The following is a 17489-nucleotide window of genomic DNA, read 5'->3' as shown; positions in this document are numbered from 1 at the left end:
CGCCCGCCCGCACCGCTGGGACTCACATGGTCCGCAAAAGCGGGTTCCCACTGAACGCGCCATCGGGGATCACAGAGATCGTGTTGCCGTGGAAACCGCTGGGGAGATAAGGGAGGGCGTGAGGCGGGCAGTTCTGCGGGAGGCCCGGCTCCTCTGCCCTTCTCAGGCTGCCCTGTCTCTGGGCCACGCGCGTCAGCCAGCCAGGGTCAGCCACAGCAGGGCCACCCTCGCCGTGAGCCTCTTCCACAGCCCAGGCTGGCCTCGATCTCCGGGCACTACTCCTGCCTCAGCCTCCTGGGCGCTGGGGCGACAGGGAATCTCTGTCTAGGAACAGTGTCTGCCTGCGACACCAGGGGAGCCGCAGGGAAGAAAGGCCAGAGGATGAAGCAGTACTCACAGCTCTTTGAGACTAGGAAGGGCTTTAATGGCCTCAGGAAACTCTTCCAAGCTATTATAATTCAAGTCCCTGGAAAGACAGGGGAGAGGTGAGAGGTGAGCCTGGATCCTCTGACAGCTATTTTGTTCTCCTTTTCTCCGCAGAAGAAGAAGCAGCAAATACGAGTTGAACTGGGGAGAAGAGATTCCACTGTGGCGCGGGAACAGGCCTGCCCTGCAGCCCTGCGAGCTTTCAGGGCTCTTCCATGGGAAATACTATGTATCTCCGAATGATCAGATGCAAAGCAGCAAGGAAGATAAACACGGGCTCCCTTTCTGCTGGCAGCAGCCAGGGTCTGAACACTTAGGGCGCAAACAAAATAGAAACTGCGAGGCTGGCTGGGAGGTAGCTCAGTGCTTCGGCTGCCAGCCCTGCAAATGCAAGCATCCGAGTGTGATCCCCGGTACCAATCAATCCATCAATCCAGATGTGAAGCTCCTCCGTTGGCGGGTGACAGCACAGGTGGCCTTCAGGCAACTGAGCTCATTCAAACACACAAGGCATCCAGAAGGCCCCATGCTGTCACCCCAGCACTCAGGAGGCTGAGGCAGGAGGGTCACCGTGAGATCAGTGCCAGCTGGGACCACACAGCGAGGCCATCTCCACAACAGGACCGCCCAGAGCTCCTCTTCGGAGGACAGCACGCTCGGGCAGCCCGGGCCTCAGAGGTCCAGTGGGCCGAGGCAGGAGAAGCGCCCAACACAGCAAGTGTCTCCGAAGGTGCGCACCTGCGCCAGCCGCCCGCCCTGTGACCGGTATGTGGGGAGGGGAGCAGTGCCCGGGAAGTCCCGCTTCGCTCCTGAGGGAGGGTCACGGCCCAGGGCCCAGGATGCAGACTGCACAATACTCACAAGGTCTCCAGGTTGTCTAGGCCGTGGAAACAGTGCGGGCTCAGGCTTCTGATCTTGTTGTTGTGCAGATGCCTGCGGGAAAGAGGGCGGCAAAGCGGCCTTCACCCCTCACAGCAACCTTTACCACGTGTGAGGGTCGCTGAGGGGCAGGGCCCACACGCCCACCTGTGGCTTTTTTGCTACTAGGGTTCAAACTCAGGACCTTGTACTTTTGAGGCAGGTGTGATGCCACTGAGCTAAATCCCTGGCCCCTTTGGTTTGTTTTTTGAGACAGGGTCAAGCTTACTACAGCCCTCCTGCCTCAGCGTCCTGAGTGCTGGGATGACAGGCAGGCACCACCTCGCCCAGCTGGAGATCATTTAACAGTCTCTCGGCTCCTCACAACAGTTGATTCACTCGGAATTTATAGGAAACAAAACTCTGAAGACAGCGGGTACAGTGCCGCACACCTATGATCCCAGCACCCGGGAGGCTGAGGCAGGAGGGTCTTCATGAGTTTGAGGCCAGCCTGGGCTGCCCAGCGGGACCCTGTCTCAGAAACCCCAGTAGGGTGACACGACAGGGTGGCGCTTACAGCACGACTAGGCTGGTCAGGTTGGTGAAGGCAAAGTCGGGGACGTCCACGATCTTGTTCAGCGCCAGGGTGAGCGCCTGCAAGGTGGGCAGACTGCTGAGCGGCTGCACGGGCACCTCCGCCAGGCTGTTGTCATCCAGCCACAGGTGCCGCAGCTGCGCCAGGCCCTCGAAGCTGCCGTCAGGCACCGCCGCGATGTGGTTGGCATCCAGGCGCCTGCGGGGGAGACTTTGCTCAGGACAGCCCGGGCCTCGAACCGAGGAGGCAGGAGGACCAGGAGGCCGAGGCAGGAGGGTGGCCAGAGCTCGGGGCCAGCCCGGACTCCACAGCCAGCCCCCATCCCTAGAACGGCAGCAGCACTGAGGGGCACCCTGTGGAGGGGCCTGCAGCTGATGAACCCCGGGAGTCGGAGTGCACCCCGGTGTCGGCGCTGGAACGGCCCAGGCTCACGGCCGGCCCTGTGCAGCCCAGTGTGACGTCACCACTCCTGTTCAGGGCCACCACACAGGGTTGTCTGACTGAGGGCCGAGACACTGACAGGAGCCCTTTCAGCACCTGATTCTTATCCTGCCTCAGCCTGTTTCCCTGCAGCCAAGCTGCGGGCTCCTACCCCTACCACAAAGCCCCTCCCGAGCAATTAGCAGCAGTTAATGGTCCCTGTCCCCTGGTCTGAACGAGGCCCTTTCTGATGGCCCCTTGATAACCGCAGTAAGGCTAAAGAGGGAGCTTGGCTAACTGAGCTGCCGCAGCAGTCTGCCTAGCCTTATTATTTTTTATTTTGCTTGGGTTTTTAAGACAGCCTCTCACTATGTAGTCCAGGCTGGCCTTGAACCCGCAGCCTTTGCTGGCCTGACGTTCCTAGACTTGTGTCCTCGAGGCGTCTGGAATCTACCTCCAAAAGCGGCCATCTCGTCTGTGTAACCACAGGCAGAGCTCCGGCAACGTCCCCAGTGAACTCCTGGGACAGGCCACGCGCCAGCGTTAGGGGCCGGCACTAAACGGGCCGTCACCGCCTAGTGCGGCGGTGCAATCCGCCACCCAGCACCACGGAGGCTGAGGCGGGAGGATCACCGCGAGGTCCCCGCCAGCCTGGGCTACATGGCGAGACCCTTTCTCAAAAAGTAAAACAATGTTATTAGAGGGAAAGCTGTCTACATGTTTGTACCCTAAATCACGTACAATCTTTGTTCACTATATCTGCACTTCTTGGGAATTCTGCGTCCCCACCGTCCATGCGGGGGGGGCGTCCTGGGGAGGGGACGAAGGAAGCACCTTCCAGACCCAGGGCAGGGTCTGTAGGCTTCGGAGCTGAGCTACACGGGGCCTGGGTCGGATCTGACCGGGTTGGACAGCCCAGCCCCAGCTGAGCCCAGGAGGAAGCCGAGTCCAGTGGCTACCACACCCGACAGATGCTCCAGCGGTGACCAGGAGCCTGGGGCGGCCCCACCGGGGGGCGCCGTCACCCCCACCCTGGGCAGCAGGCGAGGAGAGGGCTCCCAGGCCCCACACAGGGAGGACAACGGCCACTTCTGTCTCTCGGGACAGGAAGCCCAGGCGGGCCTGAAATGCTCAGCAACCCTCCCGCTTCAGCCTCCCCAGTGCTGAGAGACAGGCAGAACGACTGTGATTTTCAGGTGCAGTGTTACCATGAAGAGGCTGGCACTGCGGTAACTGCACTTCCTCTTTCATCTTGAGACCGCGCTTCCGTTCCTGTTCTTACATCTGAGACGCACACTACTGGAATTTCTTGTCTTACATAAAATTGTAACAGCAAAATAATACCACGTGCTGGTAATTACTGTTGAAAGTCTGTTATCAGGCCGGGCACAGAGGTGCACGCCTGTCATCCCAGCACTCAGGAGGCTGAGGCAGGAGGGTGGTGCCTGGACACATAGTGAGCTCAAGGTCTGGATTTCATAGTCTCCAAAATACAAAAATAAACGGAAAAATAGACACTGTGTGACCAAAAGGTCTCTCTTTCTCTCTTCTCCTAACTTACCAATAAGGGAAACAGTGCACTTATACACATATCTCAGGAAAGAGATCAACACCTCATATTCCAGGAAAGCGAGCTCTTTCTTTTTCTGAAACTTTGTTTTTCTGGGAGACCTTATATTAAAACCACCCAGCATGCTCCCTTGGAGCTACCTCCCCAGTTCTTTTCAAAAATATTTTAATTCTGAGGCAGGGTCTTGTTGCTACGTTGCACAGGCTGGGCTTGAACTAGCACTTGTCCTGCCCCAGCCTCCCAGAGTGCCCTGCCCCTAGCTTCTATCCTAAACTTCTAGTTGGACCAGAAATTCGGGGGCTGAGATCCTGGCTGCACCTTGTTTATGACAGCCGCAATTTAAAGTTTAACTTTTACAATACATATTTTACTAGAACAGATTTTAATTTTCACATCCACTTCCTATTTAATGACTGGAATTTCTCAGAACTCCAGCATAATTGAGCGGTGAAACAGGTCTGTCCGGTTTGGAAGCCGCTCCCTCCCTTCCGCCACCGGCTGGGAGGGCGGTCAGGGCCAAGGCCATCGTCCTGGGCTGGGCACCCAGCGCCCATGAGGAGGCTCGCAGGGCCTGAGCGGGAGCCAGCGCTCCGTACAGGAAGAATCAGGAAAGAGCGCAGCCCCGGGGAAGCTTTCAAAACCAGTGGCTGCACAGCTAAAGGCCGAGAGCTAAAGCCTGTGAATGCCACAGACAGCCAAACCTTCTTCGGAAAAGAAAACATGAGGGACCCGGCCTAGGGGTACACGCTTGTCACTGTGGCACTCAGGAGGCTGAGGCAGGAGGATCACTGTGAGTTCCAGGCCAGCCTGGGCTACACAGAGAGACCCTGTCTCAAACTGAGAGAGAGAGAGTTGGCTAACCCCAGCATCCCATGGGCAGCTCCCTCCCAGCCTGGCCTCTCCCTCCCCGCAGCGCCCAAGATACTCACAGCGACTGCAGGGCGCTCAGGCCCCGGATGGCCTCACTGGGCACGGTCCTCAGCTGGTTGTTCTGCAGGGCGCTGCAAGGCAACATTTGCTGGGTGAGCAACAAGCAAGCGTGGCGGTTTTCTCTCAGAAGATTTTGCAGCCCTTTGTTTTCCCAAAAGTATTTCTGATGGCAAAAAGAAAAGTGGGGCAGCAGGGACAAGCACCCAAGACACCTGCTGCAAAGGAGCCCGCTGCTTGGGCTGCGAAAGCCGAGGAAATGTCAGCTGTGGCCCAGGCTGCCTCCTCGCGGCCTGCTGATCGAGGCACTTCTGGGCCTTCACTGCTTTTGGTATCTGTTGTGCCCTTTTGTGACAGGGCCTCTCAGTGTGTTTGAGGCTGGCCCTGAACTCAGTGTAGCCCAGGCTGGCTCCAAACTCACGGAGATCCTCCTGCCTCAGCCTCCTGAGTGCTGGGATGGCAGCGGTGCCCTGAGGACCAGCTCCCCTTCACGATGCTGGGGTTCACTGGAAGCAGTCTGCCCCATTCACAGGGTGGGGTGGGGGGCAGCGGGGGCCAGTGACCTGGCCATGTGAGGAGCCCATCTCCCGGGGATGGCAGCTGTGGCTTGGGGCCGGACCAGGTGGGACAGCCGTCCTCACACCGGGCCAGGCCGGTCTTGCAGGATAGCAGCTGGGCCTGCACCAAGCCCAGGCCTCCGCCTTCCTGTTGACAAAACACCTGCGGACTGGAGCTGCAGCCACGACCTTGTGACCTTGCCCGGTCACCTGCTCCTCCCAGAACGCCTGGAATTCCTCTCCCGACTCCTCCTGGCCATAAAAGCCGGGCTCTGCCCCAGGCCCCCTTGAGCGTCAGCCTCTGCCTCCCGCCCCGGGCTCACCCACCCCCAGCCCCGAGTGCAGAGGGATCTTGGCCAGCGAAGGCCGGGAGACTGCTCCTACTTACAGGACCTTGAGCTCTTTCAGCCCGGACAAGGCCCTCGGGTGGATAAAAGAGATGTCGTTGCCAGCCAGTTGTCTGGGGGGAAGAGGGGCGAGAGGAAAACACACCTCAGATCAAGCACTTGGCGCCCCGTCCCGCGGCCCCCTCGCAGGTCGGTCGGTCATGGGAGACACAGACTTTCCGCAGCGCCTCATGGAAGGGGGAGGGAGGGGCATCTGCTGGCCTAGCTGTGTTGTGCCCTCAGGGACCTTAGCCAGTCGCCTGCCACCTCCACAGAGCCAGGACCGTGCGTGCATCCCCCCGCACAAACACAGAGTCCCTGGGGGCAGAACTGCGACCGGAGGCCCCTCTACATGTTGGGCTTGTTTTGGGGACAGGGACTCGCTGTGGAGCCCAGGCTGGTCTTGAACTCGCAGCGATCCTCCCGCCTCAGCCTCCCGAGGGCTGGGATGACGTGTGCACCCCCACGCCGGCCCTCTCTGCGTGTACAGAGGAAGCACCTTCCTAGGGACATTCTGAAGGGGCAGACTTAGGTGTGAGAGACGGGAAGGGAAGGATGCGAAACCCCGAGGGGTCCTGGCACGTCGCACACTGCTCCCGACTCCCCAGGCAGAGAAACGGGAGAACAGACAAACAGAGACACGAGGGGAAGCAGAAGTGGGGCGCCCAGAAGTCCCTTGGAACCGGGCCCTGGGCCAAATCCAGGGCTTTCGTGCCTCGGTTTCCCCAGAGGTCTTCCAACCTTGAGTCTGTAGCTAGTTTTTAAAAACTGCTCTCTCCCTTCCTGCACTAGGACCACAGAGTTACAAAGTCTTTCTCTAAATTCCTTCCCTAAGGCGGGTGTGCCTGCCTGTAATCCCAGCACTCTGGGAGGCTGAGGCAGGAGGATCCAAAGCGTAAACCCAGCCTGGACCACCGAGTGACTTAGTGAGGCCCTGTGTCAAATGAAAACTGAGCAGGAATGGGGATGTCTGAAGGCTCTGGGCTCCATCCTCACTTCCAAAATCAGTAAGTCAATAAACAGTAAGATTCCCTGAACTTTGCACTCAAGAGGCTGAAGCAGGATGATTGCCGTGAGTTCAAAGCCAACCTGGGCTACACAGTGAGATCCTGTTTCAAAAGACCATTTTCTGCGGCCAGGGATGTAGCTCGGTGGTGCTGCTGCCTGCCTTGTAAGTTCAAGGTCCTGAGTTCGATCCCCAGTACCAAAAAAAGAAAAAGAAAAAAACCCAAAGAAACCAAAACAAACAAACCATTTCCAAGTGGGCGTGCCGGCACACACCTGTCATCCCAGCCCTGGTGAGGCTGAGGCAGGAGGATCGCCATGAATTCAAGGGCACAGCTAGTCCGTAGACACTGAATGGAGTGTCTCGCTTGCCCAGTATGGACACAGCAGCGGGCGCTGGGGAGGGGCACAGGCGAGGCAGCCCAGAAATCACCAGGCTGCCTGACAGAGCCAGCCCCCCACTGCAGCTGGGTCCCTCGGGGGCCTCTGGGAGCACTGCGCAGTGCAGGCTGAGGCAGGACGGTGCCCGCAGGGTCTGCCATGCTGCCCAAGACTGCTCTTCTTCCATTCCCCCACCACACCGCTGACCTCAGCCGAGCTACTCACGGCTGCTGTCTGCACAGGTGAAACTCAGTTTACATCGCAGCAGCCTCGCGTCTGGTCTGTGCGTCCCAGGCACAGACGCCCTTATTCGCCCCTCTCCACCCTCCATCTCTGGGTCCCCTTCCGGCTTCTAGGTCACCCTACTTCCTGCGGTCTACCTTTTAGTTTACTCTTTATGTGTAATTTTGGGTCCTCATATAAGAGAAACGATGTGACATTTGAGTTCGTGCGTTTGATTCGTTTCCCGTAATGTCATGAACGCGGGTGCCTCCATTTTCCTACAGGGGCTCCAGCGCAGCCTTCTTTCCGGCCGTGTAGTACTCCAGACAGCAAAGCCAGCATGTTTAACCAGCCCTCTGCTGCCTTGCCGCATTCGGCTCCCGTGCGCTGTGCTGCCATAACACGGGTGGGCACGGATGGCGGTGCCGTGACTGCAGAGCCCCGGAGCGGGGAGCGGATCTCTGTGCCGCCGTCCGAGTTGTCGGTGTCGTCAGCCCTTCTGCGTGAGCGGAACTCGGCGGTGCAGCCTGCACTTTTCCGGGGCCCTGGTCCCTCCTCTCAGTGAGTCCCCACGCGCCTCCTCCCCCGGGGTCTCCTCCAGGGGCCCCGCCCCAGCACCCAGCCGCTCCACTGGCACCGGCGACTTCCGTTCCTCACAGCCGGCAGAGCCCGCCGACTCCCGGCACCCTACGCCAGGCGTTGCTCTCGGTGCCCCCAGAGCGGAGCTGGGACGCCTCTTCTTTCCTTCGAGACCGGGGTCTCACTGTGCAGTCCATGCTGGCCTCGAACTTGCAAGGACCCTCCTGCCTCAGCCTCCCGAGGGTGGGATTACAGGCTGCGCCACCTCACTTTGAGGTGCAGGGCCTCTGTCATCTTAACTCCAACCTCGTGTTTTGTTTTTTTGGGGGACAGGATCCCCAAACAGAACACTCCTGCTCCAATTCCTTCGTAAACCACAAGCATTTTGACCTGGAGACCCTGTGGGAACGGGACAAGTGGAGGAAATTTTCCACCGTGCAAACTGTTGGGCTCTGCGGGTGCAGTGAGGGAGCCAGGTGGACGGCCGGGTGTGGTGCGCCCTCCGGCCCTGCCGCCTGTCCCTGCCCGCCCCGGCCCGCATGCACACTGGGGCTGGCGGAACCGAAGCCTGCTTAGCTGTGGCTCCCAGCCTAAGCCGCAGTGGCACTGCCCTGGAAACACCAGCTCCAGAGCCCACTCACAGCTCCTCCAGGAACGGGGCGTCCTTAAACGCGTCCTCCGGCAGCTGCGTGAGGTTGTTCATGCTGATGTCCCTGCAAGACACAAGGCGGGGCACCCTCAGCTGGCCTGGCGTCGGCGCCTTCACGCCTGGCTTTGCTTTCAGATCCCCCTGCCTCAGCCTCCCTCAACCCCATCCCCAGAAAGGCAGCCATCAGAAGAACACAGCGGGAATCCAGTGCTGCACGAAACCGGGCGCCCTCTGCCCCCGTCTGTGCACCCCGGGCACTGGCTGTTCCCTCATTGACAGAGGTCAGCCCAAGAAGGCGCTCCGCTGGGCCGGAGGTGGGCACTGCTCCTGCGGAGGGGCAGGGTGTGACTGGCGGGCTTCTGTGAGGCACAGGTCGGAGGATTGGGGAGGGGGGAGCCTGGCACCCCACAGCCCTGGCTCCCGGCTGCAGGTTCTCCTGAACACCCAGCTTGAAGCCTGCCCCTCAGAGGGGGCCCCACACACTCAGGGTGAACTGGGGAACCTACAAGGCAGCAGCCAAGGGCGCTGTGGGGGGACCTCAGGTAAAATCGCGAGGCTGACAGTACGTAAGGCAAAACACCTCGGATGTGGCCCAGACCCGTCATCCGCACCTCACGGCCAGGCTGCAGTCCCCAGGGCAGAAAAGATGCTGGGGAAAAAAGGAGGAAGGCACACGCCCTTATCTCAGCACTAGGGAGGCTGAGGCAGGAGGATCCCGCTAGTCTGAGGCCAGCCTGAACACACACACACACACACACACACACACACACACACACACACATGCACACACACACACAGAATAAAGTTACTGACAGGCAATTTTGGGGATGAGAAGGCTCCCAAATCCTCAGGGTGACCACGGGCAGAAGCCAGGGCAGCACAGGCTGAGCTAAACCTAGAACCTGGAGAAGGGGCTTGGGAATTATCTCCACCCACCCTGGCCACTCCAGCTCTGGGCCTTTCCCCACTTTCCAGTTCGGGCCCCTGGGGCAGTGGGTGGGGCGGGCCTGCGATCCCAGCCCCTGGAGGCTGAGGCAGGAGGATCCTGAGTTCTGAGCCCAACCCCAGCAATTTAATGGCTTCTCGAGCCCTACTCAGAACTCCACACGAAAGGCTGGGCTGGGGTGGGGCCTGGGGTCAGTCCTGGCGCAAAACGTGAGTGAAATGCACAACTGTCTCACCAAAGCCAAAAGGCCGTCTTGCCCTGGTTACACCCTCACCCTCTTCCTCAGGAAACTCCCCACCGCCTCGGTCGCTGCAGGCAGGGGTGATCTGGAGGGAACACGGACCCTTTACACCTCCACGGCCCCCGAGGTGTCCACTCCTGGGCCCCCCTGGGCCGGCTGCACCCCAGGCAGCCTCCACCACAGCCCCCCGCGTGCCCGCTGCGCTGCACAGGACTGAGAGGGGCCCAGGTGCGCGGTTGAGTTTGTGGTTGGTTTGTTTGTCGTAGTGAGACAGGGTCGCCCTCTGTAGCCCAGGCTGGCGACCCTCCTGCGGCAGCCTCCCAAGCGCAGGGGTGACAGGCCCAGGCCAGCACGCCGGACAGCCTTGTTTTGGTTGCAAGTCTGCACCACTGCCCATGAAATAGACTCGGACCTGCGACTCCTCCACCACAGGGAGTCAGACCCCAGCTGCTTTCGCAGCCAGGCTGGCCTGGCGGAGGAAGCTCCCACCCGGACTTCCCACTTCATCAGCGCAGCTCTCTACATTCAGCAGGAAGGGGGTGAGAGGAAGCCCGGGTCCCTGAGGCTACTTAAAAAATGTTCTGGCCCATGGCTGTCACCCCAGCACTCCGGAGGCTGAGGCAGGAGGGTCGCCACAGTTCGAGGCCAGCCTGACCTACAGAGCGAGATCCCGTCTGAAAGTCCAAAAGAATAAAATGACGAAATAAAAACAAATAAATAAGAGGCTTATGAGGGGCCGGGGATTTTGCTCAGTGGTGCTGCTGTCTGCCTCAAGAGCACAAGGTCCCGAGTTCTATCCCTGGTACCAAAAACAAAACAAAACCGAAAACCAAACAACAGGGTTATGAAACATCCTCTCCCCTCCCTGCAGGGGGACAGAGGGACGACCGGCCCTCCACACAGCCAGGATCGGAGAAGGGGCCAAAACTGCACCAGAAGTGGCGTTGGTTCTACAAAGACCCAGCTGCAGAGACCCAGACTCCTCCGGCCGCTGCGTCGCACGGGGGCCTGGGTTCTGCATTCGGGCACCGCACTGCGCACTTTGGGCCCCATGACCAAGATCCCATCTCGAACACCAACCCGAACCAGACCAAAGACCGGAAAAGAACCTGCTCTCACGAGACCTGCTTCATCAGAACACAGAGGGCCTAACCCAAGGCTGGGCAGACCGCGGCCTGCTGCAGTATTATGTGTGCTAACACGGCAGGGCGCACTCAGGAGGCTGAGGCAGGAGGACTGCGGAGAATCTCAGGCCAGCCTGGGCTACACAGCAAGGCCCTGTCTCAGAGAACAAAGAACACCCCGCTTCTCCAGACAGCAAGCAGGGTCAAGGGCGGAACCCTCCCCGGGTGCCCCCAAACCAAAGAGCAGCACTGACTCTGGGGGAGAGTGGGTCAGGGCAAGGCTCCCCCGTACACACAAGCTGCTCAAGGCAAAAATAGCTTGGGAGGAACGGTGCAAAAATGGATTTCAGGAAGACTAATTTTCCTTCCTCAAAATTTCAAAAATACAGGCTCTGTAAAAAAAAAAATACAGGCTTTGTCCTATAAATAGCAACTCCCAGACCGTGGACTGCCAAACACAGCGGTCAGGGTTACAGCCGGCCTGGACCCAGGGTGGCCGTCCTTGGGGCAGGGACCACAGCCGTCCCGCCCACACAGCCCTAACCTGCAGCCTCACTTCTCAAGGCCACACCTGGGCCTGGCCTGAAGCAAGAAATCCAGGAATCAAGATCAGAACCCCAGCTCCCAAGTCCCCTCCAGCCCAGCCCCTCTGCTTCCTTCCTGACACTGACTTGCTCTGGGCAGAGCTCGGCAACACCCCGGGGGCTGGGGGGAAATGCAGTTCCGGGCCCAGATCCAGAGGCCCACCTGGGGTGCTGACCCACGCAACCGAGGGCCACCGCCCCGTGTCAGTGGCTGCTCCCTTTTCTGTTTTTATTGGCTCCCTGTGCGGTCCAGGCTGTCCCTGAACTCGGTGATCCTCCTGCCTCAGCCTCCCGAGTGCTGGGCTATGGCAGCTGGCTCCCGTCTGTCTCATCCATGGCCTTTCTCAGCTGAAGTAAAGCCAGGTTCTGTGGACTCAAAGTCTGCAGTCCCCCACTACTAGGAACCAAAGGCCGACTTTATGACAAAGCCCAGCACAAGAGCGAGGAATCCGCACCACAGGGCTGTCAGGCGGGAGAAGTGGCCCAGGTCTCCAGGAACAGCGAGGTGGTCAAAGGCTGGCCAGCTGTCACCCCAGCACTCAGGAGGCTGAGGCAGGAGGGCTGCCTGGAATTCAAGAACACTCTGAGCTACGTAGTGAGACCCTGTCTCAAAAGGAAAAGGAAAAAAGGAAAAGAGAAAGTTCCAAGGCACTCATGCATCCGGGAAGTCCGTCCTGTAAGGGCGGCAGCTCCATTTGGCTTGCTAGAACGTGAAGTGTGTACTTTGTGTATTTCCTCATCTTTTTAATCAGTTGCAAGGGCGGACGGGAAATTCGGTGCTCAAACTTGAAAAATTAATATATAAAGGATGCACGGCCGCCGATGCCCCTCAGAGCGGGGTTCCCGGTGTCACACTTTGCCACTGTCTGCAGCAGCTCTGGGCGTCTCCCACGTGTCTGCCAGGTGTGATCTCAAGTGCGGTGACCGGGACATAGGAGCCCTGCTTTTTGCTGCCCTCGCGCTGTCCCGACCGCCCAGGTGGGCACAGCCACGCGGCCAGCAGGCTCCGAGCCTTTGAGTCTCCGTCATTTCTTCCTTAAAAACAGCCCACGCACGCCGCTGTGGGGCTGGATTGCTTTTGATTTTGAATAAGTTGCTATTCTGAAAATAAATCATAATGCTCCAAGCACGGTGGACAAACCCGTGACAGGCTGTCCTGGCTGGACGGAGTTAAAGCAGCCCAGGGCCGTGAATAGTTCATCAGGGTCGGGGCTGGGGCTCACACCTTTGTGATCCCAGCACTCGGGAGGCTGAGGCAGGACGATCGAAGTCGGTGTGAGGCCAGCCTGGGCCACAGAGCGAGGCCCCGACTCAAAAAAACAAAGCATAATAAAACAAAATACTGGAGCACCCTCACGAGACCCCAGGAAATAGTATTCTTAAGACGAGTGCTCCCTCCCACCCAGAGGGTCACCTCCGTGGATGGGTGGCAGGGGGTGTTCCGGTCTGGACAGCGGAGGCCTTTAAAATGTGTATTTTTATCGGCATAGCTTTGCAGGGCACAGTAATTATAAGCATCTCGGCCAACGGTGCACACACACATGGCATTTTTATCGTTACTGTTACTACTTTGAGACACAGTCTTGCTATGCAGTCCCAGCATCCAGGAGGCTGAGGCAGAAGGATCCCTGTGAGTTCCAGGCCAGGCTGGACTACACAGTGGTATCTTGTCTCCGGACAGACAGACACACACAGACAGACACACAGACACCCACGCTTCACTCAAGGCAACGGAGAAGACCTGGGAACGTGCAGTGAGTTTAATGTCAGCCTGTCTCAAACAAACCCAAAGGCAAACCCACAGCTCGAGCCCCCGCCCCGAGCAAGTGAAGGAGTCCGGAGGACCGAGCAGGGGAGGCGCAGACAGGCGTGAGCGCCCCACCCGCGAGGGCTCCAGGCCCAGGGAGCCGCGTCCCAGCTGCGCCGGCAGAGCGGCCGATAATTGGCTTCTTTCTCCTCCGCTGGTCACAGACAAAAGTGCCCTTCAGCCCCCAATGGACGAGCGCTCCTCGCAGGGATAACAATGGCCCCTTCCCTCCCCGGCTCTTCCAGCCCCTTAATTAAGAGCCGGACAAAGGCCCCCCGCGGGCGGCCTCCACGGTGCATTACACGCCTGTTTTCTTGTATTTAAAGAAAAAAAATAGCAGGATTTTCTGCCCCGCACTAAACAGAATACACAATTTCCATCTATTTGCAACTGAAATACTGTTAAAGTTTTCCAGCCTGCATTTTATCCAGGGACAAAGCAAAGCCGGGCCAGGGGGAGCAGAGAAGGCGATGAATGAGGGTCAGGGGCAAGGAGGTGAAGCCGGCGGCCGCATCCCACAGCCACAGCCGCCGGCCCTGTGTTCATCCTGCTGCCCCGGCCTGGCCTTCACCACCACACCAGGTCACCAGGCCACACCCGGCCCAGCGTGGTGGAGAGGTCCGGGCTCTTGCACAGGGGCTTGGCTTTGAATCCTGGCCAGAAACGATCGACCAAAGCCGGGGATTTAGCTCAGTGCTTCTGGCGACTGCCTCACAAGCGCCAAGGACCTGAGTTCGATCCCCGGTACCAAGGAAAGAAAAAAAAAGAAACGATCAACCAGGAGCCCGGTGAGGCGGCACATGCCTGTCGCTCCAGGACTCAGGAGGCTGAGGAAGGAGTATCGCTGTGAGCTCCAGGCCAGCCTGGACTGCGCGGCCAGACCCTGTCTCAACAAAACAAACATAGAAGGAATCTGGGTCAGGAACAAGTGAGTGGCAAACTCCCTGCATTGCACAATGCTCTTTTGAAAGACTTCCTGGTGAAGTGGGACCCTTGATTAAATCGTAGCGGTTCCAGGAAGCCTTAACTCAATGAAGCTGGGACCAAATTGAAACTGGTTATTAAATCAAAGCAGATCATCTGAGCTTTTGTTGTCGTTTAGCCGAAAAGAACATCATGGAAACAAACTGTCTGGATTATTTTGTCAAAGAGGCCGATTCCGTGAGACGCGGAATCAAAGCTACAGAGGTGTAACCGCGTCCGACAATGTCACGCAGACAGACTGTGCCCCCTTCACTTGCAGAACGGATTTGGAAGCCCCTCTCGGGACTGTCCTACCAGGGCCAAGGAGGCTGAGGCAGGAGGACCGCTGTGAGTTCAAGGCCACCCTGCGCTACAGAGTGATACCCTTTCTCCAAACACCAGCAACAGTCATCACTGGCAAGATGAGAAATGGGTGCCAGAAACGTACAAAGTGACACTGCACCGGCTCTGCACTGCCGGAGACCGCTGGGGACAGAGCCCGGTCCAGTGCGCGTCTTCGTCGCTCCTCTCCTGCACAAGCTTCCGCTTGGAAAATCGCAGCCAGAGCTTCGCGAAGGCTGTTGTGAAACTTAGAAAGACACGCACTCTCAGAAGAATCGTCTCCGTCTCCCTTCCCCGCTTCTGGGCTGTGAATTCGGGAAGAGTGCATTTTATAAACGAAGCGACATAAAACGGCAGCCCGCCTGTGCAGAGGCTCCCGTTTACCCCCAGATCAGATCTTCTGGGTCACAAGCACCAGTGTGGTGCTTGGTTTGTCTGTCTGCAGTCCAGGCTGGCCTTGACCGCTTGGCAATCCTCCTGCCTCAGCCTCAGGAGTGCTGGGACTCAAGCGTGTAATGCCGTGCCCGGCTGTGCTACTTTGTAAGGCTGAAACTGTCAGGTTCACGGTTCACTTAAAAACAAGGCTGTGTTCATTTTCAGGTCGCAGCCAGGTGCCCGGAGGGCTGCTCACCGCCCCCCTGGTGACGGGCAGTGACACGTCCGTGAGAGGCCAGCTGGTGCGCGTGCCCCAGAGCAGACAAGGACTCACACCCACACACGCGCGTGAGCCGGCTGGGGTGCAGGCAGGAAGCCGCTCACAGGATCCTCCAGAGCTGCCTGAGAAGAAACTAAAGCTAGGACAGGGTGATGCACGCCTGTCGTCTCCACACTCAGGAGGCTGAGGCAGGAGGAACGCCGCAAGTTTGAGGCCAGCCTGGGCCACACAGTGAGTTCAAGACCAGCCTGGACTATGTGGGGAGACCCTGTCTCAAAAACCCAGAAAAAACACCAGGAGACCCCAGGGAGCGAAGGAACAGTAAGTCTCACGGCTAAAGGTCCAGCTCTTGGCCCGCTCTCTCGGTAACCCCGAACCTCAGTTTACCCACCCTGCATAGGGGGTGGGACCAAGACCAAGGCCTCTCAGGACCCGCAACAGGCCCTGGGAGTTCACTGCTACTGCTCTGCCTGCCTCAGAGACGCCCAGGCTGGCCTCAAATGCCCAGGCAGAGACTGTCCTGCCTCAGCCTCTGGAGAGGGGAGACTCTTGGCCTGCGGCACCAGGCCCGGCTTGGTTAGTTTTTATCGTCTGAAATAACTGAGAAGTCGCTGAAACAACCCAGTGGGTTCCTGTGCGCCCTCCCGCCCGTCTGGGGCGCTCGCTGCAGTCACCCGTGAGGATTTGTTCCACGCCAGGGATTCCCCTCCTACTGGACAGCAGCCGCAACAAAGACCTGGCAAGGGCCACACGCCTGGGAGGCTGAGGCAGGACAACCCCTGTGAGCCGGAGCCAGCCTGGGCCACAAAGCGGGCAGGAAGCCATGACAAGGAAAGCAAATGAAGCCCAGTCACCTCAGCGGGCGGTACCAAGGCCCAACGGGAACCCTGGAGCAAGTCGGGGGAGGCGGACAGCTGGGTCAGGCCCGGGCCTCGGACTCACAGCCACAGGAACCGTGGGTTCACGGCGGCCACTCTCTCAAGACTTCAGGCTCGGTTTCTTGAGACAGAGTCTCGCAAACTCAGGTTGATCCTCCCGAGGGGGCCCAGATGCCCTGCTCAGATGAATGAAAGGGCAGAGGGACCCACATCGGAAACGGGCCGGGACCCGGAAATCCTCTTCAGACCGCACCGGGGCTTAAAGCAGCCTGCTTGAGCAGTGCGCAACTCCGCCAACTGGCCGCAGAGCTCGCAGCAGCCCTCCCTGCCAGGCCGGGCGCACAGGACAGCGACGAAGCGTCCCATATGTTTTCTCTGTCCGTGACACAGCCACTGAAAGCAGCGCCGCGCGGCCCCCCGCCGAGGGCCCGGGTCAGGCCATTCATGTGTAGCCAAGCAGATGTCCAGGCCGTAACGGGGAAAACACCGCAGAAAGAAAGACATGGGGTGGAAAATGAGGCCGTGGATCTGAGCCGGGGGCCACTTTCAAAGCGGCTTGGAATCAAACGCTGGGACAGCACTCCAAGTTCCGAAACGAGTTTGCAGTGCTCAACACAAACCGAGGACTGGGGCCGGCTTGGAGCCTGCACGCACGTGGGGTGTGCCAGGGCGCTGGGTTCGAGACAGGGCATCAGAAAAAGAAATCAGAAGGCCAGGGACTGTGCGGGCGAAGGACGGGTTTCAAACAAAAGACTTGAAGGTGGATGTGGGGTGCAGGCCCGTCCCCCCGCTGCCGAGGCAGGAGGACGGCAAGCTCTGGACAAGGCCGCCTCCCCCGAGGGATTTTAGTTCTCCACTCGCATAAGACAACGAGGCTTTCTTTCCCCGGAAAGGGCCGGGCTCTCTGAAGGCGCTGCACTTGGGAAGCCCCCTGGGGTCTGAGCATCCGACACGTGGCCGGAGCGGAAGGGAAACTCGGCTAAACGGGGCACACGCGACAATCGCAGCCCTGGGAGGCTGAGGCAGGAGAAATGCCACGAAGCTGAGGCCAGCCTGGGCGACACAGTGAGACCCTGGCTCAAAAAACCAAAACAGAGAAGAAAAAACACGCAGATACTTGTATGCATGGGATAGCACATGCGTGTATTCTAGGCTTTCACAGAGTCCAGGCTGGCCTCAAATTCAGGGTGACCTTCCTGCTTCAGCCTCCTGAGGACAAGGATGAGACAGCAGCGTGCACCACCGCACTTGGCTCAAAGGCTCAGTTCTGGACCTGGGGTATTTGAAGCCGGTCAGCTCCCGGTGTAAAAGCTTTCTGGGCACAGCTGGGGCACCATACACCGCCACACAAAAGCAAGCATTAGGCCGTCGAGG

The 17489-nt window shown here is 58.9% G+C and overlaps 1 protein-coding gene across 1 annotated transcript in view; it reads right to left on the bottom strand.

The window, feature by feature from the left end:
- Nucleotides 1–16481, bottom strand: part of Lgr4 (leucine rich repeat containing G protein-coupled receptor 4) — a 25323-nt gene extending 8842 nt beyond the window's left edge. The window contains 9 exon segments of the mRNA XM_033764767.1: nt 27–98; nt 398–466; nt 1288–1359; nt 1862–2077; nt 4799–4870; nt 5742–5813; nt 8568–8639; nt 14689–14982; nt 16369–16481. Of these exon segments, the coding sequence (XP_033620658.1) occupies nt 27–98; nt 398–466; nt 1288–1359; nt 1862–2077; nt 4799–4870; nt 5742–5813; nt 8568–8639; nt 14689–14982; nt 16369–16481 (1052 nt within the window).
- Between the last annotated feature and the right edge of the window lie 1008 nt (nt 16482–17489).

The sequence above is a fragment of the Fukomys damarensis genome, unplaced genomic scaffold (genome assembly GCF_012274545.1).
Source record: "Fukomys damarensis isolate Sample0158 unplaced genomic scaffold, DMR_v1.0_HiC HiC_scaffold_16, whole genome shotgun sequence".
Lineage (NCBI taxonomy): Eukaryota > Metazoa > Chordata > Mammalia > Rodentia > Bathyergidae > Fukomys > Fukomys damarensis.
Note: the sequence above shows the minus strand (reverse complement) of the source record. Positions and strands in the feature narration are given on the sequence as shown.